At 41.1% G+C, this 27,769-nt stretch overlaps 2 protein-coding genes across 5 annotated transcripts in view; both read right to left on the reverse strand.

Annotated features, from left to right (window-relative positions):
• Positions 1 to 2,110: 2,110 nt before the first annotated feature.
• Positions 2,111 to 18,379, reverse strand: LOC102206038 (UTP--glucose-1-phosphate uridylyltransferase). 3 transcript variants are annotated; one of them, XM_005747127.1, is made up of 11 exons: positions 16,210 to 16,397; positions 15,973 to 16,098; positions 15,435 to 15,550; positions 13,684 to 13,791; positions 6,721 to 6,906; positions 6,451 to 6,584; positions 5,236 to 5,533; positions 4,951 to 5,148; positions 3,772 to 4,014; positions 3,304 to 3,408; positions 2,111 to 2,500 (listed from the first exon to the last, which is right to left on the reverse strand). In XM_005747127.1, exons 3-11 carry the CDS (start codon positions 15,531 to 15,533, stop codon positions 2,393 to 2,395), a joined length of 1,479 nt encoding a protein of 492 aa, XP_005747184.1. In that variant the 5' UTR covers positions 15,534 to 15,550; positions 15,973 to 16,098; positions 16,210 to 16,397; the 3' UTR covers positions 2,111 to 2,392. The 3 variants fall into 3 exon arrangements, with proteins under 3 accessions (XP_005747184.1, XP_005747183.1, XP_005747182.1); XM_005747126.1 differs by lacking the exons at positions 15,973 to 16,098; positions 16,210 to 16,397 and adding an exon at positions 18,172 to 18,379; XM_005747125.1 differs by lacking the exon at positions 15,973 to 16,098.
• Positions 18,380 to 19,503: 1,124 nt separating this feature from the next.
• The window catches only part of LOC102206719 (malate dehydrogenase, cytoplasmic), a 13,037-nt gene continuing 4,771 nt past the window's right edge, over positions 19,504 to 27,769 (reverse strand). Inside the window, exons 1-9 of one of the 2 annotated variants that reach the window (XM_005747129.2) lie at positions 27,192 to 27,313; positions 26,075 to 26,173; positions 24,546 to 24,642; positions 23,082 to 23,257; positions 22,132 to 22,254; positions 21,344 to 21,520; positions 21,147 to 21,260; positions 20,814 to 20,903; positions 19,504 to 19,936 (exon numbers count right to left, since the gene is read on the reverse strand). In XM_005747129.2, the coding sequence (XP_005747186.1) occupies positions 19,814 to 19,936; positions 20,814 to 20,903; positions 21,147 to 21,260; positions 21,344 to 21,520; positions 22,132 to 22,254; positions 23,082 to 23,257; positions 24,546 to 24,642; positions 26,075 to 26,173; positions 27,192 to 27,194 (1,002 nt within the window). In that variant the 5' untranslated portion in view covers positions 27,195 to 27,313 and the 3' untranslated portion in view covers positions 19,504 to 19,813. Of the gene's footprint in view, positions 19,937 to 20,813; positions 20,904 to 21,146; positions 21,261 to 21,343; positions 21,521 to 22,131; positions 22,255 to 23,081; positions 23,258 to 24,545; positions 24,643 to 26,074; positions 26,174 to 27,191; positions 27,314 to 27,769 lie in introns of those variants that run through there. The other variant, XM_005747128.2, reaches the window with a different exon arrangement.

A 27,769-nucleotide genomic window follows, 5' to 3' on the forward strand; every position in this document is an offset into this window, starting at 1 on the left:
GTGTGAGTGAGTGTGTGAGAGACTTTTTGGGGTTTTGATGAGCATGTGTGTATGAGTCCAAATGAATCTGTTTCCTTCAAACCTGCTGTGAATAAAACAGGATGATGGAGCGACCTATTGTCAGTCTGTTCATCTGTTGCACATTGTCATCTTCAGAGCTAGCATACTTCCTGTCTGAGCCTCACAAAACATGTTAAGGCAAATGTAAGAGTGTTATTATTTCCAGTTAGCCAATGTTACTACATCGGTCTATTCTGCACAGTTCTAGCTGTATTCATTTTCTTAAAACTCACATCAAACACTTCCTGTAAGATCTTTGGCTTGAAACCACTTAAGTTTTTTAAAAATTTGATTTTCGACCCTTTCTATCACTTTCCAAATCGATATGAAAGATTTTACATGAAGTATTTGATTCAAGCGGAGTTACTGAAGTAAGGATAGAGAACACTTAAAAGAGATCGTTTGACATTGCTGGATGTACTAGATCTTTCTCACATCGGCTTTTTGGATCATGTATCGCTTGCTTTCACTGAAGTAAGCTTTAAGTTACTCTAGACAGTGAGAATGACGATGGCTAAAAATATGAAAGGTTTGTCATATCTATGGTTGATGGAACAGCCAAAAACTTTACAAGGTTTACTTGAAATATTACTATTACTTGATAACTAAAAAAAAAAAAACAGCATCAAGAACTCCTACCAATGAGCTAGAACAGGCCAGCCTAAACAGTACAAAACTAGTCGTGGCAGCACAAAGACCAGAGGCAACAAGACTGAGACTCTCCAACTGTGACTCGTACACTGAAAGGCACAATCAAGTGACTAAGATGATGTACAGGAGCATCTATGGACTGGAAGTCCCAAGCCCTGATGGGAGACGGCACCAAAGGTGCTTGAGAACAGCAGGGTTATGGTCCTGTCACAATTTGAGTTCCAAGCAGCTTTTCGCCAGCCAACTAGAGATGGTGGTGGCTGACGGGGAGGAGAAGATTGCTGAGATTGCCACATGTGTCACAAATGCAGACAGTAACATCAGGAAGAAAGAAAATGGAAAAAAGATGAGTGCCAGGAGCTGAAGACGCAGCTGGAGCAGATGAAGTGATCCCAGTGGGTAGGAAACTGGAGGAGCAGCTCAAGCAGATTCCAGCGAGGGGGACTGGTGTATATTTATTTATTAGAACAAATGGTAAAATGGGCTGTATTTGTATAGCGCTTTACACGTCCAGTCACCCACACATTCACACACTGGTGATGGCAGCTACATTGTAGCCACAGCCACCCTGGGGCGCACTGACAGAGGCGAGGCTGCCGGACACTGGCGCCACCGGGCCCTCTGACCACCACCAGTAGGCAACGGGTGAAGTGTCTTGCCCAAGGACACAACGACCGAGACTGTCCAAGCCAGGGCTCGAAACGGCAACCTTCCGATTACAAGGCGAACAGAACACAGCTGCCCCAAATTAACAGTATAAATAATGACCAAAATCAGTAGTTATGTGCAAGCTCTGAATGACTAAATGTAAACCAAAAAAAGCACTTTATTATTTATTCTAGTTACTTTTTGATTTGGGTACAAAAACATGAATTCTAGTATATACGAATCTCTCTTCTGACCATTTAACACTGTGTGCTCTGTGATGAAATGATCATTTGTGAGTTTTGTGAGGAGGATCATCAGTAGTGACCAATCTGAGTCTGCAACTAAGATCAAACGGGTTTTAAGTCTGTTTGATCTTAAGTTAAGGCCGAGTGTCAGGTGACGAGCAAGACCAGGAGCATAATTATTCACTGATCTTTTATCGTTGGCTGCAATAAGGAATTGACAGGTTTAATCACTTTATATGCTAATGGGGTCACAGCTCTTAATGCTCCTGTCTACCTATAAGATCCAAATGACTTTGTATGTTTTTGAGCAAACCCAGCACATTGATGCAGCAGTGATTAGAAGTAGCAGCAACTCTGAGAATAGCACAGAGGTGCTGTGAGATCAGCCATCATTTTCATTTTTCTGGGCCTGTTCACAGAACTTTCTGATCTCACCTTGTACACAAAAAAACATAAAACAAATAAAGAATGAGTCCGACGTTTCCACAAAACACAGGAAGCTCTGCTGACCCGTACTGCACTTTTTTATTGACACAAGAAAAAAGATGACCACAGTGAGCCAGACTTTACAGTGATTGTCTTGCAGTAACAGCAAATTTCTTCTACACAGTGCTGGAGAAATTTGGAAGCACGATGAATTTGACCTCTGACCTTTTCAGGCTGACTTTACACTGACACAACTGTTTAAAACAAAAGCTGTAACAACCCTGCTGTTCATCAGAAGAACAGAATCTCTTAAAAGTCATCTTTAAGATCCAAATGGCTTTGAGCATTTTTCCCAGAAGGCCTCAGTGGTCAAGGATCCGCAGATTTCCTGAAACAATCTTGTTCTCCAGCATGGCTCCAGCAGGAATATCTATCCGGTCACCATGATTGGCTATGATGATGACGGTACCCTGATGAATAAAATGATTAACGAGTGAAAAACTGACAGAAATGTCACGTATTCTTGCAACCTCTGTTCGAAATCAAAGGTTATTGTTAAAAAATATAGTTGAGTAGCCCTGACAGGCTGGTGACCTGTCCAGGGTGTATCCCACCTCCCGCCCTGTGGCAGCTGGGATAAGCTCCATGAAAACTGTTGAGTCTGGCTAAAAATCTTTAAGCTGGTCTTTCTTTGAGCAAACATGTTAAAAGGTGAACTAAACATTCTGTGTATGCACTACCTATTTGCTCTAAATTTCAATCAATTTGTTCACAATGGTTAGTCAAGTTAGAAAGTGAAGGAGCTGCTCGTTATTCTGTCTAACATGGGACATAAAGGAAATGTTTAATCTGGTCTGCATAGCAATAATCCTCAAAATCGGGTGGGGCCGTTTCCCCCCATTTCCTTGGAGAGTCGCAGTGTTTTAAGATTTAACTCTGAGTTTCTTTCCCTGCAAAATACATCTTGAAATGATCTCATTCAAATCAGAAAATAGTTGCAATGGAATTTCTCTTGAGAGTGGCTGAAATAAACAGAGGTATCAAGGAAAGATTTACATTTTATACTGTAAATTCCATCCAAGGACATTTCTGATATTTGTAAATATCTCACAAAGTTCAGTTAAGGTGGAATTCCTTTCTAATTTCTGGAACAGTACTGTAGGCCCGAATAAGGCTCGAGGTTAATTCAATTCAGAGAGCTGAAATAATGCTCTGTAGAAGTCTGTAGGTGGCGCTGTTCAACTGTGCCTCAGTTATTGGAGCGGTTGCTTACTTTGAGAGAGACGTTCTTCCCGAAGGTGACATCTCCAGACACAGTGAGGTGATCAAGCTCCAACATGTCAGGGATGTTTTCAAACCTTGCCAGAAACTCCTGAACCTGTGGAGCAACAAAGCAAAAAGCAACCAAACCCTGATTTTATTATTTAGGCTCTCTAACATTATAACATAAAACACCTTCAGATGACTGTTCAGACTTATTTAAATAAAACTTCATTTAAACTGAAACATGCTCCTACTTTCTCACTACGCTGAGCAGCAAGCAGGTCTGGCAGGTCAACATTATCTTTCCATTTCCTGAGAACTGATTTTTTTTTTCCTTTAGTTAACTTGTAGTTAGATTTAATTAGAAATATAACGTGATTAAACCTGTCAATTCCTTATTGCACCCAATGATAAAGTACAGAAGCTGAGAGAGGCTTGGATCGAGAGTGGAGATGATGCTTTCTGGGTGGCAGCTGACCTTTGTGAAGGAGCTGCCCAGTTTGACATGAGGCGTGGTCGGGAACTCTCTCTTCTTGCTCATGGTGAGAGAGCCGGCGTCCAGGGTGTACAGATTGGACATCACCAGCAGCAGGTCAGATGACGTCTTCACGGGCAGGAAGCGGCTACGGGGTACGTTCACACCCATGGCATTGTTAAAGCTTTTGATGGCAGCACCCACAGCTGTCTCTAGCTGGATGACATTCAGCCCACCATCCAGGGTCTACAGAGAGACGGAGCGCTTCAGTCAATAGGAGGAAAAACAGTTCCAACAGGCTCATAATCAAATTTGTTCATTCCACTCCTTATCGTCCACTCATCTTAGTGTGGTACTAATACACTTAGTACCCCACTAAGATGAGTGGACGATAAGGAGTGGAATGAACAAATTGTTTGAACTCAGGACTTTACACAAGTCCTGAGTTCAAAAATAGCTTTCAAAATAAACCAAATCTATTGACAAAATGTGCAGAAAAAACTGCTATGAGCTAATGTCAAAAATATCTACTGTGTAAGATAAGGCCGGGGAGGCATGATAACACCAATTTGTATCCTAAGACGACATATTAACAGTATTCGTCTGACAAAGCCTCTTGAGAAAATGGAAGCAGGGTTAAAAAGAAAAAGTAAAAGACAAGCAGCACACACCCAAAACATTTTAATACTGCCCCCAAAACTTTTCACAGCCTCATTACTTGAAGTACCTTTAAAATATCGCTTCATATCAACACCAGAGAACACAAAAGCTCAGGACTGTGATTATGAGGTTTTTAAAGGTACATTCCTTGAGTATTTTGTGGTGCTTTGATTCTTAAATATCAGTTTTCTGACATTACAAGTTACAAACTTTGCAGCCTCTAGGAGCAACGTATATGTTCTACATGCAGTTTTGAGTTTGACATCCGACTCTTTTTGCTCCCAACACCAAGCGGCACCTCTTTGTTGGATGGTTGTATTTAAGAAGGATCTGAGAATTGTTGCTTAGTCATGAGGCAGGTGTGTGTTTTTAAGTTATCCATGAAAAGGGAATCACAGTGTCACTCATGTCAGGCACACTGGATTCCTTTGGCTGAGGTTAGTGGTAATGTTTTTGCAGTGGTAGCTCCTACAAACAAGTCTAACAGCAAAATGTTAAACAAAAAGATTTCCGCAGGATTACCTTTGGATTGACGATGATCTCCAGGTCCATGGAGTTCTTCTCTTGCAACCTCTTGATGGCAGGCAGAGAGATCCACAAATTGTTGGTGTTGAAGATCTTGAACTTGGTAACAGACTTAAATTCGTCAACATGGGCCTTGGGGACCTGTGCGATCTCCAGCAGCCTCAGACGATCCTCATACTGGATCAGAGTACCACCCTGGACAGAAGGGAAACAGGCTGCACAGGCCGAGCCACACTTTGTTCAGCCGGGGCCAGATCGCCATGAGGGAGATACTAAACATACCTTGACGTCGGCTCTGGTCTTGTCTGTGACCTCCATGATGAACTCGCAGCGTTTGTCGGCCGGCTGGCTCATCAGATGGTTGAGGATGAACAGGTCAACTGTGGCTCCCAGGTTGTCGATGTTGGAAACAAAGATGTACTCTTTCCCTTCAGCAATGAGTTTGTCCAGGAGCCCGGAGTTTTGGAAGCTGGCATAGATGTCTCCGTGCCCTGGTGGGTACCAGGCCTCAGCATTTTCGCCACTGGTGCCCATGCTCTTAGCAATTGGCAGGAGGGACTCCTTGTTGATCCTCGGATACCTATTAAGAAAATAAAGAGTCCGTCATTTAGACTATAAAGAACTGAAGAGCTCTCTATTCCAAGAGAAGTGAAGGAAAATCAGATGGTGGACAAAACAAATTTACCCTCAAAGCAACTTTGACACTTTTATTTTTGGACAGCAGATGTAAACGATGGCCCTTATTTACCAACAGTTTTTACACACAAATCTGTGCGCACAAATGTTTAATGCTCAAATCACTGACTTATAAATTATATTTTTCTATATTTTGTGCACTTTTGTACTTGTCTGTTTACTACCAAATCAGAGAAGACAGCATAGCTCGATATGTCTCCAGAATCTTGAATCTGGAAATGTTTTTTTAACATCATCATAAAAATTAGTAGTGAATGCTGATGCATACATGCCTGTTCTTCTTTATAGTTCATGTAGTGTGCTTCAAATCAAAAGACATTTCAAGTCTTCTAAAAACTTGCTTTCCTTATAGTCGTTGTCCTAAAGCCTAATCCGACTGTTTCGCTCTGGAGTCAAATCACTGGATTGTACTTTTTGATGTGTTTGCTCTCATGACGTTTTCTTTTCAGTGCAGACCTGAATATTAACATCAGGTCTGATGGACAGTGATCTGGTCTTTACTTGTCTGGATGTTCTGAATGGATCCAGCATTGTCTTTCTTCCAGGTTTTGTTTTTTTAAGAACACACCAAAGATTATTTGTCCACTGCTAACGCTCCAGGTTTCCTTTTAATGGACTTGTTGTAGTTTTACTGCTTACCACTTTAACAATGACATATGTAACTTCCATCTGTCTCTGTTTCCATCCACCAAAAAAATAATGAACCATTTCTTTAATCACCTCTGGCTTTTTACACTTATTTCATACTTAACAGATTTTGTTCACAGACTCTCCGTATGTGTGTGTGTGTGCGCACTGCACCTGCTCTGATTGAAAGTGTGGATTTTGACTTGGTGGTGTTTGTATTTCTGCAGGATCTTCTTTGTATCCTCGTCGGTGTTGAAGGAGTTCATGAGTACAAGCGGCACGTCAGCATTAAAGGTTTTGTTTAGATGCTGAAAACACACAATCATTTAGCACCATGTTAGAACAACAATTGCCTCAAGGTAGTTCACCAGAGGCAAAAACATGACCCTGGACTCATCCTGATCATCAGAGGTTAAGATGTGCAGTGTTTTTCTGCATTCTTACCTCAATTTGTTTCACTGTCAAGTCCAAGAAGGTGTTCTCATTGCGGACACTGATCAGACTCTTTGGGCCCTTGCAGCCCATGCTGGTTCCTAGACCGCCATTCAGTTTGACCACAGCAAGTTTGTTGAGACTGACAGCGATGTTGTCGGGTAGTCCCCTCGCCTTGATCCTGTCATAGGGCTGGATCTGAGCAAAATCCCACAAATGAGTAAGATGGGAGTTAAAAGTCTACGAAGAGTAGAGCTTTTTTTTTAATACTGTAAAACAAAACAGTGAAGAGGCTCAAGTTAAGGTCAAGGTGAGATTGAACAAACAGTTCAGTTTGTTTTACATGCAAGTCATCAGGATGTTATGCAACAATACAACCAGGCTTTAGTCTGATAAGCACAGACAGCAAACAGCTCTGCAAGTTACACAGTGAAACCCATCAGTGCTAGATTTGTTTGTTCACTACAAAGCTGCTATGTCACCACCAGAAATGAGGAGTAACGCATGAAAAGTAGTGCATTACTGTAATCTGATTACTTTTCTCAAGTAACGATTAAAGTAAGGGATTACTATTGCAAAAAGTAATTCGATTACTGTACTTTCCCGTATGCACGCTGCGTTACTGCACCGTGATTTTGTTTGTGAGAGTGTCTCATGACAATGACGTACGAGCGTGCGACGTCCGTGGCAACAGACGTGTGCAGATCAACAAGTATGAGTAACATATTATGAGATATATATTATAATATGAGAGAGTATGATCGTGCAGCGCTTAAAGCTCGGAAGTACTGACATTACTTTGAGTTTGATTCTGTAAAAGTAACAGAAACATTAGCGTCCGCTGTTCACTCTGTGAGGGAAGAAAACTTCTTTCTACAAAAAGTAAAGTTCAAATTGAGCGAGCACCCAGCACGCTGCCACGGGAGTGTGAAATCCACAGAGAAACCCCCGGACATGGCCACTGCAGCACCGGGCAAACCTCCACCCGCCGCACTCCTGCTAAACAGGTGACAATAGATTTAAGAGCGACAGGACTCGGTGCGATGAGTTTTTGATTTTATTTTATTTTTGCTGTGTTTTACACAATTTTTATTTTATATGCTGGAAAATGAAGAAAATAGGTTTAACTGTTAAACAAATTTCTTCAAGTCAAACACTGTTGCATATAATTTCATTTTTGCATAAAGTTGAAAGATTAAACCTAAAAAATGTTTTAAAAAAAACTTTTTCATTTGATTCTATTTTATATGATGGATTATGCAGAAAAACATAGAATTGGCCTGAAAGGTCTGTTGCTTTCTTACGTATTCAGGTTGTGCATCATGTTTTTAAAAAGTAACTAAGCAATAAAGTAACGAATTACTTTTGAAAATAAGTAATCAGTAAAGTAACAGGATTCCTTTCTTGGAGAAGTAATCAGTAACTAATTACTATTTTAAAGTAACTTGACCAACACTGCTGACCACTGCAGACTGGGAGCTAGTTGTCCAGCTGTCACAATTTGCCCCTCTTTAAACTTTCTCAAATCCTCACGCTTGCCCATTTTTCCTGCTTCGTTCCCCAATATATCAAATCCATGTTAGGAACATCTGCTTGCAGATATTACACAGAACCAAGAGTAATAAAAGACTGTCTGAAACTGTGATAGCAGCAGTCTGGCGCTCACAGGTATTACCTCATTATTTGAAACATTGACCATGTTTGTAACAGCATATATATCCATTACAGATAATAAGGAAAAACATAACACTTTAACATTATATCACGAATGTGGATGTATATTTTTATAGAGAGATGTTTCTGTGGTACAAATGTCTACAGTAAGACCATTTACTTGAACCCTTTTTTATATTCAGACAAACATGCATACCCAGATACAAATATATGTGTAGCTGGGTATTAGAACATGGACAAGTAAACTAAATGTGTATATATGTACAGTGGGGCAAAAAAGTATTTAGTCAGCCACCGATTGTGCAAGTTCCCCCACCTAAAATGATGACAGAGGTCAGTAATTTGCACCAGAGGTACACTTCAACTGTGAGAGACAGAATGTGAAAAAAAAATCCATGAATCCACATGGTAGGATTTGTAAAGAATTTATTCGTAAATCAGGGTGGAAAATAAGTATTTGGTCAATAACAAAAATACAACTCAATACTTTGTAACATAACCTTTGTTGGCAATAACAGAGGTCAAACGTTTACTATAGGTCTTTACCAGGTTTGCACACACAGTAGCTGGTATTTTGGCCCATTCCTCCATGCAGATCTTCTCGAGAGCAGTGATGTTTTGGGGCTGTCGCCGAGCAACACGGACTTTCAACTCCCGCCACAGATTTTCTATGGGGTTGAGGTCTGGAGACTGGCTAGGCCACTCCAGGACTTTCAAATGCTTCTTACGGAGCCACTCCTTTGTTGCCCGGGCGGTGTGTTTTGGATCATTGTCATGTTGGAAGACCCAGCCTCGTTTCATCTTCAAAGTTCTCACTGATGGAAGGAGGTTTTGGCTCAAAATCTCACGATACATGGCCCCATTCATTCTGTCCTTAACACGGATCAGTCGTCCTGTCCCCTTGGCAGAAAACAGCCCCATAGCATGATGTTTCCACCCCCATGCTTCACAGTAGGTATGGTGTTCTTGGGATGCAACTCAGTATTCTTCTTCCTCCAAACACGACGAGTTGAGTTTATACCAAAAAGTTCTACTTTGGTTTCATCTGACCACATGACATTCTCCCAATCCTCTGCTGTATCATCCATGTGCTCTCTGGCAAACTTCAGACGGGCCTGGACATGCACTGGCTTCAGCAGCGGAACACGTCTGGCACTGCGGGATTTGATTCCCTGCCGTTGTAGTGTGTTACTGATGGTGACCTTTGTTACTTTGGTCCCAGCTCTCTGCAGGTCATTCACCAGGTCCCCCCGTGTGGTTCTGGGATCTTTGCTCACCGTTCTCATGATCATTTTGACCCCACGGGATGAGATCTTGCGTGGAGCCCCAGATCGAGGGAGATTATCAGTGGTCTTGTATGTCTTCCATTTTCTGATGATTGCTCCCACAGTTGATTTTTTCACACCAAGCTGCTTGCCTATTGTAGATTCACTCTTCCCAGTCTGGTGCAGGTCTACAATACTTTTCCTGGTGTCCTTCTCTTTGGTCTTGGCCATGGCGGAGTTTGGAGTCTGACTGTTTGAGGCTGTGGACAGGTGTCTTTTATACAGATGATGAGTTCAAACAGGTGCCATTCATACAGGTAACGAGTGGGGGACAGAAAAGCGTCTTACAGAAGATGTTACAGGTCTGTGAGAGCCAGAGATTTTCCATGTTTGAGGTGACCAAATACTTATTTTCCACCCTGATTTACGAATAAATTCTTTACAAATCCTACCATGTGGATTCATGGATTTTTTTTCCACATTCTGTCTCTCACAGTTGAAGTGTACCTCTGGTGCAAATTACTGACCTCTGTCATCATTTTAAGTGGGGGAACTTGCACAATTGGTGCTGACTAAATACTTTTTTGCCCCACTGTATATTCATATCATTTCTAGTAAGAATTAAATAAAAAAATGTGTAGGGAAACCAATTTGGGTCTTTTTAATGAATCTCTGTGGTGTTTTTTTAGCTTCCAAATGGTGCATGCCGAATAAAGCCTGCTGGGTCTATACTGGGTGAAGCTGTGGTCTACAGTTATGGGCAGGAGGAGTTTTCTATTTTAAGGTTTTACTTGGATATTTGTGGCTCCATTATTAAACAGTAACTTTTTCCAAAACAGATAACCTCCCGTAACTGGAATGAACAGAGTTACTTTTGGAAGTGCAGTCTTCTGACTTTTCAAACCTCATGACACAGTGTGACACACAGAAAGGACACATGTATTTATGGTCACACTACACACCATATCAAAGCTGGATTTCTACCCGTGCTTCTATAAACAGCTATCCAACAACAGAGCAACTGTTAAATATATAGCAAGTCACACTGTAACAAACACTGGGACATCTTGTATTGCTTTTCTCTTCATGCTTTGTGACGTTCTGAGGTTTTTAAAGATCTACTGGAATGGTGTGAGCTTGGAGGCCGACCAAAGACGGTCAGCTGCAGGTGATCAGCTATAGAGGAATCTATGACCTTTGCTCTATGACCTCAGTAAAGTCTTGCCTCACATGTTTGTGGATGTATTGGAGAGCAAATTGGGTTTAGTGTCTTGCTCAAGGATATTTGGCATGCAGACTGCAGCAGCCGGGAACTGACCAACAAACCTTGTGATTAATAGAGAACCTGCTCTGCCTGTTGAGCTACAGGAGGCCAAAGCTTGAGAAAACAAGTGGACAGCTCCACGGCCACCAGTGATTTTGGTTTTTAACAGCAAAAATGAATTATATCCATTATTCCTGTAATATTCCTTTGAGATATCCACAGCTCATCATGACTGTAAATATATTAGTGTTTGTTTCAACTCTGGAAAACATTCAGTCGAAGACATTCAGAGACTCTCTTTATGAAATAAACTGACACATGAAAATGTGAGGGTGGTTTCATGGACAATGTCAAAAACTGTGTAAATAAAGGATTTAAAACCTCCATCACATTGTCTTGATGCATGCTCAATCCCCAAGGTATGGAAATCCCACAAAGTCGATGCTGTACATATAAAGGCGAGTGTTACGCATGTCTTGCACCAGTAAACTTAGAACGCAGTGTCTCATTTTCTCTGAACCACGCTCATGACGACAGCGGTGGTTTGAGGCACAGGGTGATTAAGGTCAGAAGGGGAGTGCGAGTGGAAGATGTGTGGGTGCTCCGCACGACACTGAAATGCTCCAGCAGTCAGGCTAATCTTAGTCCTAACCTTCACTTGGCTGATATTTTTGGGAACACCGTAGGCAGGAACTGAACATGTGTGTGAAATGTCACCATGCTGACCAACAGTTGGCTTTGGCCTGAGCGTTCACTATCCTCAGATCTGGTTGCAGTAGCTTGTTTTTGAAGTATGACACCCGTCGCCACAGTGGTGTAGGAGAGTCAGGAGAGTGCATGTTAACCTTAGCATAAAGACTGGAGTTAGGTAAGTGCGTGCTAGCCTCACTGTTACAAGTTAATAAGTAAACATTGTACTTAGGGCTGCCACAAACGATTATTTTGATAGTCGACTAGTCACCGATTATTTTTGCGATTAGTCGACTAATCAGATCATCATCCATTGGACGTACAGCTTATTGCACCAGCAGCATCTGGTCTTATATAACTATCATTAGCTTATAGCTTGAAGTGTTTGTGCTAACTAAAAATAAAGACAAGATGGTAGTTTATTAATTTTTAATGAAATTTGCAGATTGTTTCGGTGAAGTTTAATAAACTCCTTGCTTTCTAAAATATAACAGGACACCGGAGTAAATTCTCCAGCGTCTCACACTTCTGATAATCAGCTGTCTGCTTGACAGTTTTAGCTGTGCAAAAACTATAACTTTAATCTCAGCCAAACCGATTTACTCAGGAACAAATAAAATACTAAAGAAAGCCAAACAATAACATTTTTAAGTTATCTAAGTGACTTATATATATGTTTAACCTGACTAGCGAAAGACAGCGGTGGGTTTGAAAACGATTTGCCGGGAGTCCGGTGTTCTCACGGCTCTAGTTAGCCTTGCCCCCGCCTAGCTAACGAGCTAGTGGGTAACAGACGTCTCCGAAAACGTCGGAGCGCTTTTAAAAATATGTGGTGTCTTGATAAACTGAGCAGATATTTGAGGTTTACACAGCTACATTCTCGCCTGAAAATATGTTAAACGTTTATTTTGTGACCCAGAAAGAATAATAAGAGTAATATTAAAACTAACTAGCTGCCGCCATTGTTGACAACTGCGCTGGGCTACGCTATGAATTCTGGGACACAGCTTCTTCTTCTTCGGGGTTTAACGGCAGCTGGCATCCTTGGACATGCAGTGCTGCCATCTTCTGTTTCAGTCCGTTATTACACTCTTAAATCCTACTACTCATTCCTGCGTCCTTTGTGATCTTACAAAGCTTCAAACGATGCGTCAACTATTAAATTAGTCGTCGACGATTTTAATAGTCGACATAATCGTGACTAGTCGACTAATCGTGGCAGCCCTAATTGTACTCTAATAATACGATTACTCATCTTTAAAATGTTCATTTTTGAATTCACCTTTCTAAAACGTTGCCTGTTGATTTCTTTGAACTTTTAATATAATTCATCTGAAGGATAAATAAACACGTGAAAGAAATTGGTGTTTGGAATAAAGCACAGTGTAGATGGTGTTTGCAGCCATGAAGCCCATCACCACACTAGCTGCAAACTCTTGGGACAGGACATCTCTACATGAATTGAATTGAATTAATGATTAAGCTGAACTATGCAGTCAGTGAGTTTGCTTTTTAGGGGCATATAAAAGTCTTAAAAAATGTTTAATTCTTAATTCAAAAGCTTCAGAAGGTCTTTTCAAAGACTGTTCAGGGTTGGAGTTGATCTAAGAGTGGATGCTGCTCCTGCACATACTGTATAACATGTATACAGCTTTAAGATATAAACTGAAGCAGTTAGAAAATATTTGGAAAAATACATTTGCTCATCTGTAGATTATGTAATTATTCCCTTACAATTTAAGCAGCTGTGGATTGTTAGCAGGTCCCAACTGTGAGGTTTTTCTTACATATTTCTGTTGCCCTCAGATGGGTTATATTCTAGCTTACTTTTATTTAGCTTACTTCTAGAATAATTTATTAATCCCTGAGGAAATTATGTGGTCGCAGTTATTCCAAGACAGTAAGAACTGTAACCAACTAAACTACAAGTGCAGATGATGCGCAGAGAGTGAGGGTGTGCAACTATCACACTGCGTACTTGCGCTTTAGATGGAACATTTAAAGCACATATGAGCACCAGCACAGAGCACTGCAATGTCAAAACTCAAGCCGTGTTAACCAGAAACATTATCTTGTGCTCACCAACTCCTCCGGTGGCCGGCTGATCTTGGCCCAGTCCACTGAAGGCCCTTTGACTTGCAGGAATCTGTGGAAGAGCTTCTTGAAACCATCAAAATCTTTTCTGGAGATCTGAAACAAAAGAAGTCAAATATCAAAACTCACTGATTAGGAATCTATGTTCAACGTCTATATGTTGCATTTATCTAGAGTGATTCTTCACTGGCTTTCAAACTACCCTTCCTACATTAAATAAATCAATACAAAATAAGCTTTATTAGAAACAGTCAGTCAGTCGGACGCCAGAAAGGTTGGCTATACATCAATAAAAGCTTCAAACTAAAAACACAAAGGTGATTTTATTTACAAACATTTTGTTTTTGTCAGCTAATCATATTAAAGCTCTAATCTGCAGGTTGGTTTACATGTCTACCCTGGTTTCTTAAAGTGCACCCCTAATAATATTTTATGTAGCCCACAAGCATAACAAGGACAAAGTGGACTTCATTCACGGTGCATACTGTGGTATATTAGTGCAGAACAAGACCAAAGGGATGCCTTTAGAATTTCAACTTCTTATGTGATCATAGCAGATGAAACCTTCATAACTTGGATGAAGACAGCTGGTTTCAAGAGGTGAAATGGCTTTAAACCAGCACAAAAGCATAATCGACCACGAACAACCACCTCATTAAAAGACAAACTGAAAACATTTCACACAAGCGCAGTGTCCCTGAACTTTGAGATCTCACGCACAAACACAAAGTTCATCTGTGAAAACAGGTTAGACGTGTCTAAAGTTGCTTTTTCACTTACTCATATATGCTTGCTTCATAAATTAGCACCATAACAGGTTTATAAGCTATCAATTAATGTTGTAGCATGTTAAAAGAAAAGGAGCAGCATTGTCTTCGTTCATCCTTCAGAGTGACAGCTACACCACATTAAAATCTTCATGTCTGAGGCCGATTACTGAAGCAGGTATGAATCATTTACAGGACCTCTGGGTTGTTCACCTCAGGTTCCCCCGTCAGGCCAAATTTCTGCCAACAAAATCTACGTGCTCAGATGAATGTAATGGACTCTCTGTACGCAATAATGTACAAACATTTGTTCCACATATATAACAGATCAATGAGTCCATGGCATCTGTCACCTCGTGTGTCCCTCAAAAACTACAAGAATGTAACAGAAAATTACAAATTTAACAAAAGAATCAGATGCTGTCTTATGCTACAGTGCAAACACCGCATCCTTCAAAAACCACATCGCTTCAGAGCTAAATCTGACAAAATGAAAATTACTAGTAAAAACCAAACAGTTAATGGCAAAAAAGCTGATGGCGCTTTGTGTCATTACAACCTACGCACCAACTCTGTGACCACCCTGTGATAGAAACTTTGTTTTCATTTAACAAAACGATAAGAAAGCAGATGACAAAAGCTCGAAGGATGAGAAGAACAAACACAAAAAAAACGTACAGTCGCCAGTCTGCGTGCAGTAAAAGTAATGGGTATGTGTTACCTTATTTGACATATGCATGTTTTCTCTCACATATTAACTACAATTAGGTAAATGAAACCTCAATTAACAAAACTGTAGAGGGAAAAATAGTATTAAATTACGAAAAAGCTTTTCTGGGGCTGCACGAGATAATCCTATGCAGAAAAATCCCACGTTTACTCCTGTCCTGTGATGTTTGAGAGGATTTTTCAGAGTTTCAGAGCATTTGTGGGGATGTTTGGAGGGAGCAGCAGAGCCAAAGGCGTTCCCACCTCTGCTTCAGCTTTGTTGGTTGTGGTGAGCAGAGCCTCCAGCTCGCGGTGCATCGAATCCTCATGCTGCTGACGGAGCTTCTCCTCAAACTCTGTCATTGCTCTCCGAGTCAGATCTGTAAGCATACGCATGGATCGTCTTCATTTAATTTAACTGTAGATGTGTTGCTCAAAGATTAAATACACAGGCAGTTACTGCTTTCCAAATATATTTTAGAAAAAGAGCCACAGTTAAAGGAACAATTATAATCTGTGAATTGGAATTTATTCTTTACTTAGGTGCCAGCTGCAACTTTGAATATATTTTAATATTCATTTAGCTAATTTCTCTGTTCTTTTATTGTGCTTTAGTGCTTTAAAAATAAAACTTTAAAGCTCAGGTTTGACAGGAATTGTAATTCTGGAATTAAACGCTTGTACTTTATCCTTAATACATCAAATATTAGGTCACACATTAAGCTTGGGAACAAATAATTACATACGGAATTACATAAGAAAAAAAAGTTAGTGCAACACAAACCAATCAGCAGAAGCTCACTTTTAAAACAGTACGAGGTGCTTTTATGTCAGTGTTTGTGTCAATACTAAAGTCTGACTTTCAGGATGTCTGAGGACGTGCTGGAGTCTTCAAGTCGCTCTTTTACCCCTCGGGTAATCTTGGTGACTAGGAGTTTAAGGAAAAACCAGAAAATCTATTGACACTAACAACACTAATGTCTGAGGGAACAGACTTGCAGTCAGAAAGTCCATCCTGTCAACCAAGATGCAAACTTACCAGCTACAGTCAGAGTCATTTTAACAGTGGGGGCGAGCTCAGCAGAAACGAAGCAGCTGGCAGCTTTTGGTGGCAGGTATGTCAGCTCACAGTGAACAATGGTCCCAAAGAAAAGCAGAGTGAGCAGCTGTCAGAGAACAACACACATACTCCTCATCCTCAGCTCAGAGGAAGCTCACAGAGCCGCTGCTCTGACCCCAAGCTTAATTCAAGGCCTGCCCCCAACCCCACACACCAATCACAAGCTGCCAGGGGGTTTGTCACAAGGCGCTGTGTACCGTTGAAACATTCAGTTAATCAGTTCTTTAAGAAACAGAATACAGATTGGCTTTTTATGTCCTGCGTTACAGTAAAAATCTGATTTCTAGATTTCAGATTTTTTTTTTTAGTGTCAACTTTATATTAAAAAATAAAAACTATCCAAAGGCCTTAAAGCTTGAGGTAGACCTGGCTGACAAGCCAAGGTCAGGATTGCTCATACTATAACAACTTCCTCAGTCACAGAGTAGGTCCACCCTAAAACTGTTTGTTCATCTATTTTACCTTCTGCAGTTGCCCACAGTTGGGGGTTGCCCACTCATGTCTTCACATCTACCTCCTGAGGATTCCCACCCCATCATTCTACTTTGACGAGTCTCTCAAGCTTCTGTAGATTTGATGGCCACAGCCTTTCAGTGGGATGTGCAGGTCGGTCAATAATATTCACTTTGGACTTTGCCATGTAGTTCTTCACCAGAGATGATGTATGTTATGGGTTGTTGTTTTGAAAGACACAGCGATAACCTAGATCTAATTCTGCTGCTTGAGGTTTCTTTCAAATTTCTTCACGTCCTTTCTTTATGATTCCTTTCACAATACTCCCAACACAGTGTTTCACTGAGAGGATGGTGTTCTTTGGGTTTCTTTTTCTAAACATAAGAAGAGCTTCAGTTTAATGTCATCTGACCAAAGGATGGCCTTCCAGTATGCATAATCTTTCTCCAGGTTGTCCTGAGCTTGAACATATCGCTTGTGCAGAAGTGGAGTTTTTCTTGGTGTGTAAAAGGTTCTGGTATTGACCTTCTTTAAGACTACAATTTCTGACTGGGAAGTCAGTCATTGCTGTCTTCGTAGTGGTTCTGGAGTCACTCTTAAGCCACTTCTCTCACTAGTTTTCTTTTCAGCATGTTTGAAATCATCCACTTTTCATCTCTGTCAGGCTTTTTCTATACGGTGTACAGAAAAAGTCTAAAATGTTTTTTAGCATGTTTTTTCAAGTGACAAACCCTCGCGTAAGTTTTTATACTGTGTGTAAGTTGGAAGTTATCCTTCACATTAAACTCAGTTTTGCTTTGAGCATTACAGAGATGAAGCATTTTCATTGCACAGCTGTACTTCATGCTAGTCCAGTTTTTCAGGGGGCTAATATTGTTGACAATTCTTTTTTGTCGTTATTCTATTTTATTGTGTGCAAACAGAAATAATTTATGCTTCTAAAGAAAACCGGTACATGTAGAAACGCTATGCTGAAAATAAAATATTAATAAAAAAATCAATTCACCTTTTCAAATGTGAGGTTTTGCTATATTTCTTCCATTCAGATAATCCATTTAGTTGATTTCCCAAGTTATCAGTGGTTTGTTGCTGAAATCACCTGCAAGCTTTAATGGTGACCTTTACCCTGACCTTTACGCTGCTGTTTAAAGGTCAAAGGTTGAGATTCCACTCCAGCTGGCACAACGTAAAGGCACGTATCATTGCACCACAAAGAAAAAACTGCAACGTTTGCTTAAAATTCACTAAGCTATCAGCTGCAGATTGTTGTGTGTGAAGCCCGTGGTGAAACGTTTCTGTTCAGCGCGCACACACAGGGCAGAAGCAGTTTCGTGTTTGAGCGCTTTTCAATGTTCATTTACGCTTCTCCAAACACTCGTTTTGACCAACGTGCAAAGCAGCCACAGCTCTCACTGAGCTCTTACTCACCGGAACACTGTCAAAGTAACGGAAGGGCCTCAAAACACACCCGAGAACAACACGGACAAGTTCAGACGGGGATCGAGTAGGGCTCAGACCGGGCAGTTCATTTTAATTTAAAAACAAATAACATTAAAAGGTGTCAACACGAAAAGTCGTCATCCTGCCTTTAGCTTGTAGCTGACAGCAGCCACAACAGCTCCGCGCAGCGCGAGCCGGGATGGTAAGTGACGTAACGGTGCGCCCTTTAGTGCCAAGTGGTGATTGGCTAAAAACGCCTGTCAGTCGAAGCAGGGCCATAGTTTCATGTGCGATGCTGCTGGCCATTAACCCTTCTTCCTTTTTCTACAGATAGATCCACCAAACTGCAAAACTCTACAAAGAAAACCCTGTTAACACCTGTTTACGTCCCCAAGCCCCCAAAATTGTCACATCTAAAACTTTTATGCTGTTTGCTGCAGGTTTTAGCCGCATTTCTTTATATTATTTATTTATGGTTATAACGGGAGGAATGCATGCTTTTAAAAGGAGCTGGTGGATATTTAAATTGATCCATTTATCTCTCTGTCTTTTGTAGGCCAGTGCTTAATTTTACAAAAACAAAACAAAAACAGCTTTAGTATAACTGCCATTTATTCTTTTGAAGTTAACAAGCTTTCATTACTGATCTCCTGTTTCCACATATCTTACTCTGGTTTTATTTGTATTGTATTCATTTCTATTAAAAAAGAAAAAGAAATCTTCTATTGTTGATAAAAAAAAAGGTTTCATTTATATAAACACTGGTAATACAACTGAAACCCTGTAGTTACCTATTCATTTAGTTGCAAACAGGAAGAGTCTGATTATAAATTATTAACTGAACGCAACACAAAAAAATCCTCAGCTGTTTATGTGCAGATACTGCCCTCTTGTGGCTAATAGGCTTTTACTGCAACTGTCTGGAGGATTTAATAGAAATCATAAAGTAAAGGTTGAGCTTTGTTCTGCCTTCTGAGGTTTTCAGAGTGGTAAAACACACTATGCAGTGTCATTATAAGGTAGACACTGGCGAAAACTTTCCAATATTGGTGCTCATTTCCCACACATCACTGCAAGTTGATTTACAAGATTGAGATACAGAAAAGATATCAACAATATTTTAAAAGGTTGTGCTGCACATAATGTCCCCTATACTGCATTCATGTGTCTTTCAGACTGTATTCTGACAGTGGACCATCTATTATAACAGATCCAGGTGGGTATGATAGTTTAACCCCAGTCTTTAAAGAAAAGTTTAAAACCTGTATTGTATCCACTGCTGAGACTCCTAAACATGAAAGAAGCACACGTGAGGCCTGATTTGGTCGGTTTCTTGCTTTATTGGTGACATGTTCCGTTACAGTTTCTGGACAGCTACTGCGTGTTATCTACCACCACAGACATTTTTCAGTGTCTTGCAGATGTAGGAGGCCAGGCTATGTTCATTAAACAGGTTTTCTGAAAACCTGAAGTGGCCAAGTGACACACACTCACTCACACACACGCATAAACACATACACACAGAGGTGACACGCGGGCGCCAGCTTGGACGGTTTATTATGGTGGAATCTCAGAGCCGAGAGCAGCGCGCCTTTGGGGGAACTAAATTCTGGACACCGGCGCGTGACAGTCACTGGGAGAGGAAATCCAGGGCAGTGTCTCGCTCCTCCACCAGCTCTGCCGCTGTGGCGTCCATCTTGGCTCGGGAGAAGTCATTGATGGGAAGGCCATCGACCACTTTCCAGGTCTTGTTCTGTGGATAGAGAGAGAAGAGTCAATGGTCGAGCTATGAGATTTATTGCATTTTGTCCAAACTCATCTTCAACTAAGGCTGTCAGCAAAAGAGCATTGTTGTTGTTGTTATTGTTACTGTGCGACAAACATCAACTAAAACCATGACGTGACTTACATGTGACTAACCTACAGTTTTGGACACTAATGTACCTTATACATCATCTGGGAGACGAGTATATACACTTTATATACAAGTACCAGTTATAATGCCGACTAAATTTACATGAATGTGATAAGGGGCACACGTTCATTTTGCAGCGGTTAAGTAATTAGGCAAGCTAGCCAACCACTTTAATCTGATTTTGGTTAAGCATTGGGTAACATGAGCCAGAATCACGTTTGATCACAAAAACCAAAAGATCCGTTCAGTGAGACAAATGTTCTGTTGCTGTCCACTGCAGTATTCTGCTGTTTGACAGGCTTTAATATTCACAGCATGTTTTTTTTCTTCTTTTTAGCTGATATCAGCTAACATCAGCTTACTTGCTAACGCTGACAAACTGCTTGATGCCCAGGCAAAAAGAAATACACCCTCAGCAACCTTAAAGAGTTTGGGCCATGTTCATGTTCTGAACCGATGGAGGCAGAAGAGTGCAGGTGGACATGCTGTTGAAAAGACAAATCGGTTTGCTACAGATTTACAAGCACTAACATTGTTTATTTAGCTTCACATAAGGACCATAAAGCAGCAGCAGTGTGGGAATGATCTGCAGCAGCTGTTTATGCAGACAGATGTATGTAGCCTGTATATAAACCAGCCCAACACAAGAACCTGGACAGATTTTGAACAGTCACTTCCTAATCCTGACCTATTTTACGGTCCAGCATGTATTCACCTTGATTTGGACTGGGAAAGAATAGATCAGGTCCTCTGGGATGTTGTAGGAGTTTCCAGAAGCATAGACACCCATGGAGACAAATTCACCCTTGAAGACAGGTAACAGTTTCAATCAGTGTGCATCAATAACATGTAAGCAGAAATGTATAAAGAAAGACTACAAACTCAGTAACTTGTCTGGAAAAAAGAAAAGAAAAAGCTTTTTTGATGTGATCTTGCAGGTCTAAAGATGAGGACTTACCTTTCTGACCATCGGGATTCTTATTATTGTCAAACACTAAAAAAAATAAAATAAAATTGAGCTGGCGTTAATCTCTGTATCTGCACTGACCTCCTTGGTGCCAAACCAGATGTCCCTCATGTGGTCACAGATGGCCTTGGCGGCAGACATGGCACTGGACAGCTTCCTGGCCTTGATGACAGCAGCACCACGCTGCTGCACTGTCTGCAGGATGAAGAGGAGAAGGTTTCACATTAGAACAAAGTTTCAGTCTGTTTGTTATGTTTGGCATGGAGTCAATAACTCACAGAGATGAAGTCTCCTCTGAGCCAGGCATCGTCCTTGATGGCTTGGTAGGCTTCCGTCTCGGCTCCCTGGAGGTTGACCTTAGCGTGGTGGACATCGGGGTACTGGGTGGAGGAGTGGTTGCCCCAGATGATGACGTTCTTCACTTGGTCAGAGGACACGCCACAGCGCATCGCCACCTTCAGGAGAGAATACAACAATAAAAACAGAAGTAGTATTTTAAAATAGTAACCATGATATGTCAACACTATAATTAATGGTGCGTTTTCCAGTTAGTGGTTATTCGATATAAAATCTTTTATCAATATAAGCAAAAAACCCCAAAACAAACTGTTACTGGGGAACTTAAGTGTATTTTTCCATCTGACAGAATCGAACCAAAGGAAAGTCTGAGCACCTGAAAAAACACTTTGTGCAACTAAACGTTCTGGGCCCTTGTTTGTGCGTGATATTGTTCAGCTGTCTTTGCAAAGACAAATGCCAGTTTCAGATCTTAATGTACATCACAATATTATAATACGGTTTACTCCAAAAAACAAAACAAGTTTAAAGCATGTTTAGGGCAGAGACGAACTACAGTCACGTCAGACAGGATTTTATGCATTACTATAGTTCACAATTCAAAATAATTTCATGATGACAACTCTCACAGAAACTGTCCCAGCAGGATGAGTGTTTACTTGCCTCAGTGATGTGTGGTCAACAGCTGGTTGGAGATGTGAGCAGGTTGTCCTGTATTATACAAATGTATATTGTAAACAAAACAATAGTAAATTGTAAACACATGTACCTGGGAGCAGGCTCTGTTGTGGTCCAGTCGGGTCAGGCAGGAGAAGTTCTCTTTAGGGATGGATGGAGCAGACTTGGAGGCGATCAGACAGTTGGTGTTTGCGGGGTTTCCAACCACCAAAACCTGTCAGGGTGAGATCCAAACATATCTGTCAGACACAGAGTCTGAGACAATTTCCTGAATTTGCTTTGCCTGCAGCAAGCAAATGAACAACTGGCAAAACAGAGTCACAGGGTGAGCAGAATTTAGAAGATGCTCAAATCTTCTGTTATCCTGAAAATACACATTTATTAAAAAAAAAATTTAAACTTTTAAACTAACGGAGCAATCAAAAAGGTAAACGTTTACAGTAAAGAACGGCACTAGCGATTTAGCTCTACGCTGGTAGTGACCTGAGTTTGTAGCTGCTCTGTTAAAAGTCATTTCTAAGCAGGGCGGGTTGTTATGGCCCACGGCGCTCTGTTGCATAAACAAACTCAGAAATGAATCACACAAATAAATTTAGCTCTCGACAAAAAGGACTTAAAACACAAATATTCTTCTCCCCTTTGTAAACAGAACTCTGGCATGAAAAAGAAAGATTTTTGAAGATAAAGTACTCGGGACTAATCCTCACTGAATTAGAGATTTTAAGATTAGCCACAGTACAAAATGCAAGTTCAACAAAACACAGTTGGAACCTTTGGAGACCTGCAGTTCTGTTACGCAGCAGCATGACGCTGCTGTGTGACGTCCAGCAGACAAACAGATGGTTTTGACATGCAAAAGACGTTTTCTGGATAAGCACTTTCACTTCCTGTGTTCATCAGCTGCAACTGGCTTAGTAAGTCACAGATTTTCAACAAAATATCTGAAAATAATATTATGCTAATATAATAATATTACACCCCCCCCAAAAAAAGCGAATGGAATGAACGTAAATATGGGTATAGTGAAAGTCGAGGGGTCACCTTGACAGTCTTCTTCGCATACTTGTCCAGAGCACCTCCTTGCGTCTTGAAGATGGCCACGTTGGCCTTGAGCAGGTCCTTCCTCTCCATGCCCTCCTTCCTGGGCATTGAACCCACCAAAATGGCGGCATCAATGTCCTTGAAAGCCACTTCTACCTTGTCAGTGGGGATGACCTCTGTTGGAGACGAAGCACGTTAGCTGTCGCAATTGGGACTTAAATATTCCAATATTTTGACAACAATTTGATGAGCGAGATGAGAGAGAGCCTTTATTTGTCAGTTGCCCACAGTTGTTTTAGTCTGCAAACCCCAAGCACAATCCTGTCAGGAGATTTTCTTTCTGTGTTTATCACTACACTGCACCATGAGCTATCTGAACAAAGGGGCCGCTGCAGGAACGTAATGATAAGAAGAAGTAAATGCATGGACTGATAAGACACACACTGATTTTTAAAACCAGCATCAGTACCCAGTGTACCCAGTTACTCCCTGCAAGCGTAACTTTGCGCATAACTTTGTAAGTTCTGACTAAAAATAGCGACTACTTTAATGAAAGTTACAGAAGCTTGGCATCTCAAAGATACGTAGGGTATAGCTGATTGGCCTGCCTACTATGCGATTTTTTTTGTTCTTAGTTGTGTACAAACTTTGGACAGTAGTATTTATTTCTAACGGCAAAATCAGTGTGATACTTTATAAAGAATGATTATTTCCCAAGTGAAGATAGTCCTCGATAGGGTCACATTAACCTTCTCACAATTTTTACTGTAACAAAAGCTCATTGTTACTGAGCGACTGAGTCCACATGAATATCTGCAGCCTTGGCTGATTCTGCCTTTGCTGATAAGATGTGCTTGATGTCTGATGTTAGACGTAAGCTGGCTGGTATCAGCCTGGACTTCAGTCGGGGTTCATCTCTACTATATTCATATTTGTCCCACCACTGCTCTGATTGGCTGCTGTGGTGCCTGAACCAGCAGCCAACCAGAAACTGTACTTTAGACACTCCTCCAAAGAGCAGCAGCAGTAGACAGAGAAGGCTTCTGCCCACAGTTTATGAAGGACACACACACACACACACACACACACACACACACACACACACACACACACACACAGTGTGTACTGCATTCCAGATGGAGCACAACAAGCATCTGTGGCTGCATCTGGCCGCTGACTTCTTAAAATCTCCATCCTTCTATCCACTTGAGCTTAAAATGAGCAATAAACAGCTTTTGAACAATGTATTGCATGCTAACATAATAGAGTGGTTTCTGATTCAAAATAATTAGCAAAAGCTCTGCAGAATATTTGTCAACATCTTCAAAGGCAGGCAACACCTTTTAAGATTCCAGAAAATAAACAAGCAGTTATTTTTGTAGTTAAAAGGCTAGTTTAGATCCAACTGATTGAGAAGATTCACCATGAATTCTTGCCATGCACGGACACACGGTGTGGGCTTACCCTTCAGAATGGGGAGGGCGCAGTCCTGCAGCTCCATGACGACTCCATCAAGCACTGGCAGCATGGGGGGGATGTCCAGGAGGATCAAGATGATTGGCTGAGAACACAACATGGTGACATCACAGTAAGACAACTTGAATTATGGTGTTCAATGTGCATCACACAAGTTCAAACCAAACACTTTATTGTAAGTGATATAAAACAAACAAAAAACCCAAAAACTTTTGACTGATTTATTTGTAAGCAAAACAGGGTTTATCCACGAAAACACTGATGTGGCTTAAAATTAGATTTTGCTAGTGGCTAAATCCAGAGACAGATAGATACTTGGGGAAATCGCATGGTTAACATCAGCCGGGCATCTACAGAATTATTTCGTACTTTGTCTTTCGTCTGGCTAACACTGGCTATTTCTAGCATGTCCTCTAACGTGTAAGCTCTTTCTAGTGAAAATGCTATCTTGAACAGACAGGATCAGTCAGTTATCCAAACTTCCTGTGCTGTCCAGTATCCTGGCAGACAAAAGCAAGCAAACTTAAGTCACTTAATAATGCTTTGATAAGGTTATGCAGAGCTCATTTTATAAATGTCGGGAAAAATGTGCAAAACACTCAGTGCAGCAAGATTATTATTTTTTGTAATTAAGGTGAATATAGCATGAAAGTGAAAGGATTTGGGGCAGATTAGCTCCTTTCTACACCTCGTACAAAGACCTTTCGATGCATTTCCCGGTGTCACCTCCCACATGGAGTGACTCATTAAGGTCATGTTTTAAACTGCAATATTGGCATGGAATCAGGTTTCAGATGCAATCACTAAAGTAGAACCTGTTGTTCCTAAAACTTGTTCTTCCAAACCTTAACAAGTGTGGGAGTTTTCCCATGCTTTTCTCCAATGCCTTCCTCAATCCATATGAGTTATTAAAGCTCTGTTATTTTATTCTAATAGCATACCTTTGCATGTTGTTGTGTTTGCACATCTCTGTTGCTTGTGGGGCTCGCACACAAGAATTTCACTCGCATGTGCTGTGCCAGTGTGCCTGCACATGTGATGTGACAATAAAAGTGATTTGATTTGATTACGAGTTTAATACTCTTACATTGGCTTCATCTTCTAAGACAAGCTGTTTTAGCCCCTCCCACTTAGAGACCACACTCCCTTTAAGTCAACTTTCTTCAAACGGCTGCACTCATCAAACATAAGAGTGAACAGCAAGTGGGAGGGGCTTTTGTGCTTACAGGCAGCACTGTGTACATGAGATGTCCATGTCAGCGAAAGAGCGTTTAGAGCAGCCTGAGCTTTAGGCTCACAGAGACTACTTGTTCATAAAGAGGCCTCTTATTTGAAAACTTTGTTCACTTCTCCTTTTTCCCTACACTCTCTCACAGATCAGAACTCCATTAACAAGGCATGTTCATTACTCATGCTAATTCCATTATATAACAGTCCCAGTCAGAGATCGGGATCGGGCAGAAGGGGACTCTGCTGCTTCTGAACATTATGTAATCAAAGCTCAGAATGAATCTCACCTGGTCCTTCCCGAACACATCTCCCTTGGCGATGCTGTACAGCAGGGAGTAGGCAATCTGGCCAGCAGCGCCGGTCACCAGAACACGGATTGGTTCAGCCTGCATAGACAAAAACAGTAGCGTCACTGACCCAGTTAAACAACTGAGGCAGGAAATGAAGGAGCAGTAACTATCATTGTTGGCTCACTGGCTGTGACTTTTCTTTCTAGTTGAAAAGCACACATGCATAACAAACTAAATCTTTACATTGAGGACAGTGATGTCTTCCTCATAGACAAAACTTCACAACAAAGCCCGTTATGAAAATGAGGACAAACAGAATGATCTAATATTCTTGCATAATAGCAAGAGTAGCAAAATTATTGTTTATTTTCTGTGAGCACTTGGTATCTCTGTCTCATTGTCCATGCATGAAATTCATCAAGCAGTGGACAGACATACTTAAGTATATACAAGCATGGAAGGGATTCCTTTCATGCTTGTATGACTTCGCACTCACTTTAATGAGAAATAATCAATGAAATGGGCGAATTGCATACAGGCTTAACGTGCATTTTAAACACAAAATAAACTGCACACAAGTATGTTCAGAGCCCGCCTTGCATTATTTCTAACCGGGCGGTTTGTAAGAGAGATTTCAATCTGATGGAGCTCCTGTTGTGATTGGTTACGCTAACAGATTGAAAGAAAAGGCCGCTGATGTAATTTGAGGCCGATGCCACGCCACCGCCTCTCCTTCATATTAAAATGGAGGTTTTGATGTACAGTGAACCAGCGACTGTTAAACAGTACAGCGGTGCACTAACCCGCAACAGACCGTTGCTGTATTACATCTTCCGTATTTTCGATAACGCATCTCCTTCCTGCGCCACAGCCTGCGCGTGTCTGCTTTGCCCTTGGGTCTCGTACAACACAAAGATAACCTTTATTACAAACTCGTAACACCATCAGCATGAAGTGAGATGAAACAATTACTCTGCCGCCTTCTTGTCAATGTTAACGACTAGCGCATCATTAAATAAACCGTTTTTTTAACCAAGAGAAACGGTATTATGATATTCGACGTCTAGTTCACATAGTTACTATCAGCCAACGAGGTCAAAATATTCCAGCTTACCATTTTAACTAGCGAATGCAGATAGGTTTGCTGTGCGGTGCCTGATTCCCCCTGTCAGAGTCGGACTGGACTGCGGGGTCACCTCTAGCCTTGTGTTGCAAGTCAGGCGGCGAACCGACTCGTCACACTCACCATGGGATTTGTAGTCCTTTTCAATATTAATTCAGATGTTGTTTTCACAGCCGAGAATACAGAAAAGAACCCATTCTCCCACAATGCATCACTCTGGTGAAACCGCGCCCCTTTGTGCTGAATATGGTGGATGGTTTTCTGAAAAGCGTCCTTTTTAACAGAGCATCTATAAACTGTTGTCGACATCTTGTGGTCGGCAGCGGAACATCATTTGTTTCGCAAAATGACAGAACTCAAGAACGGCATTATTTACACTCACAGAAGTATGTTTAAGGCCCTCTCTATGGAACGTTTTAAGAGTGAGCAATCTAAAAAACGAGAACACCAATGGAATAACATAATAACACTGGGAATATGGGGACTCAACACTGACCCAATGAATGGAACCCCATAAACCTTTCTGGCTACCGAAACTACCGAAATATGTCAAGAAGTGGATGAATTCC

Source organism: Pundamilia nyererei, unplaced genomic scaffold (assembly GCF_000239375.1).
Source record: "Pundamilia nyererei isolate P.nyererei 1_Seehausen unplaced genomic scaffold, PunNye1.0 scaffold00189, whole genome shotgun sequence".
NCBI lineage: Eukaryota > Metazoa > Chordata > Actinopteri > Cichliformes > Cichlidae > Pundamilia > Pundamilia nyererei.

Bases quoted from the DNA above. Each gene is read 5' to 3' on its own strand.
- LOC102206038 (XM_005747125.1), bottom strand. The intron at 13,792-15,434 runs GTGGGAACGCCT...CTTTTGTTTCAG, and splicing joins CCAACAAAGCTGAAGCAGAG to ATCTCCAGAAAAGATTTTGA. The intron at 3,409-3,771 runs GTCAGCTGCCAC...GTTGCTCCACAG, and splicing joins TGGGCAGCTCCTTCACAAAG to GTTCAGGAGTTTCTGGCAAG.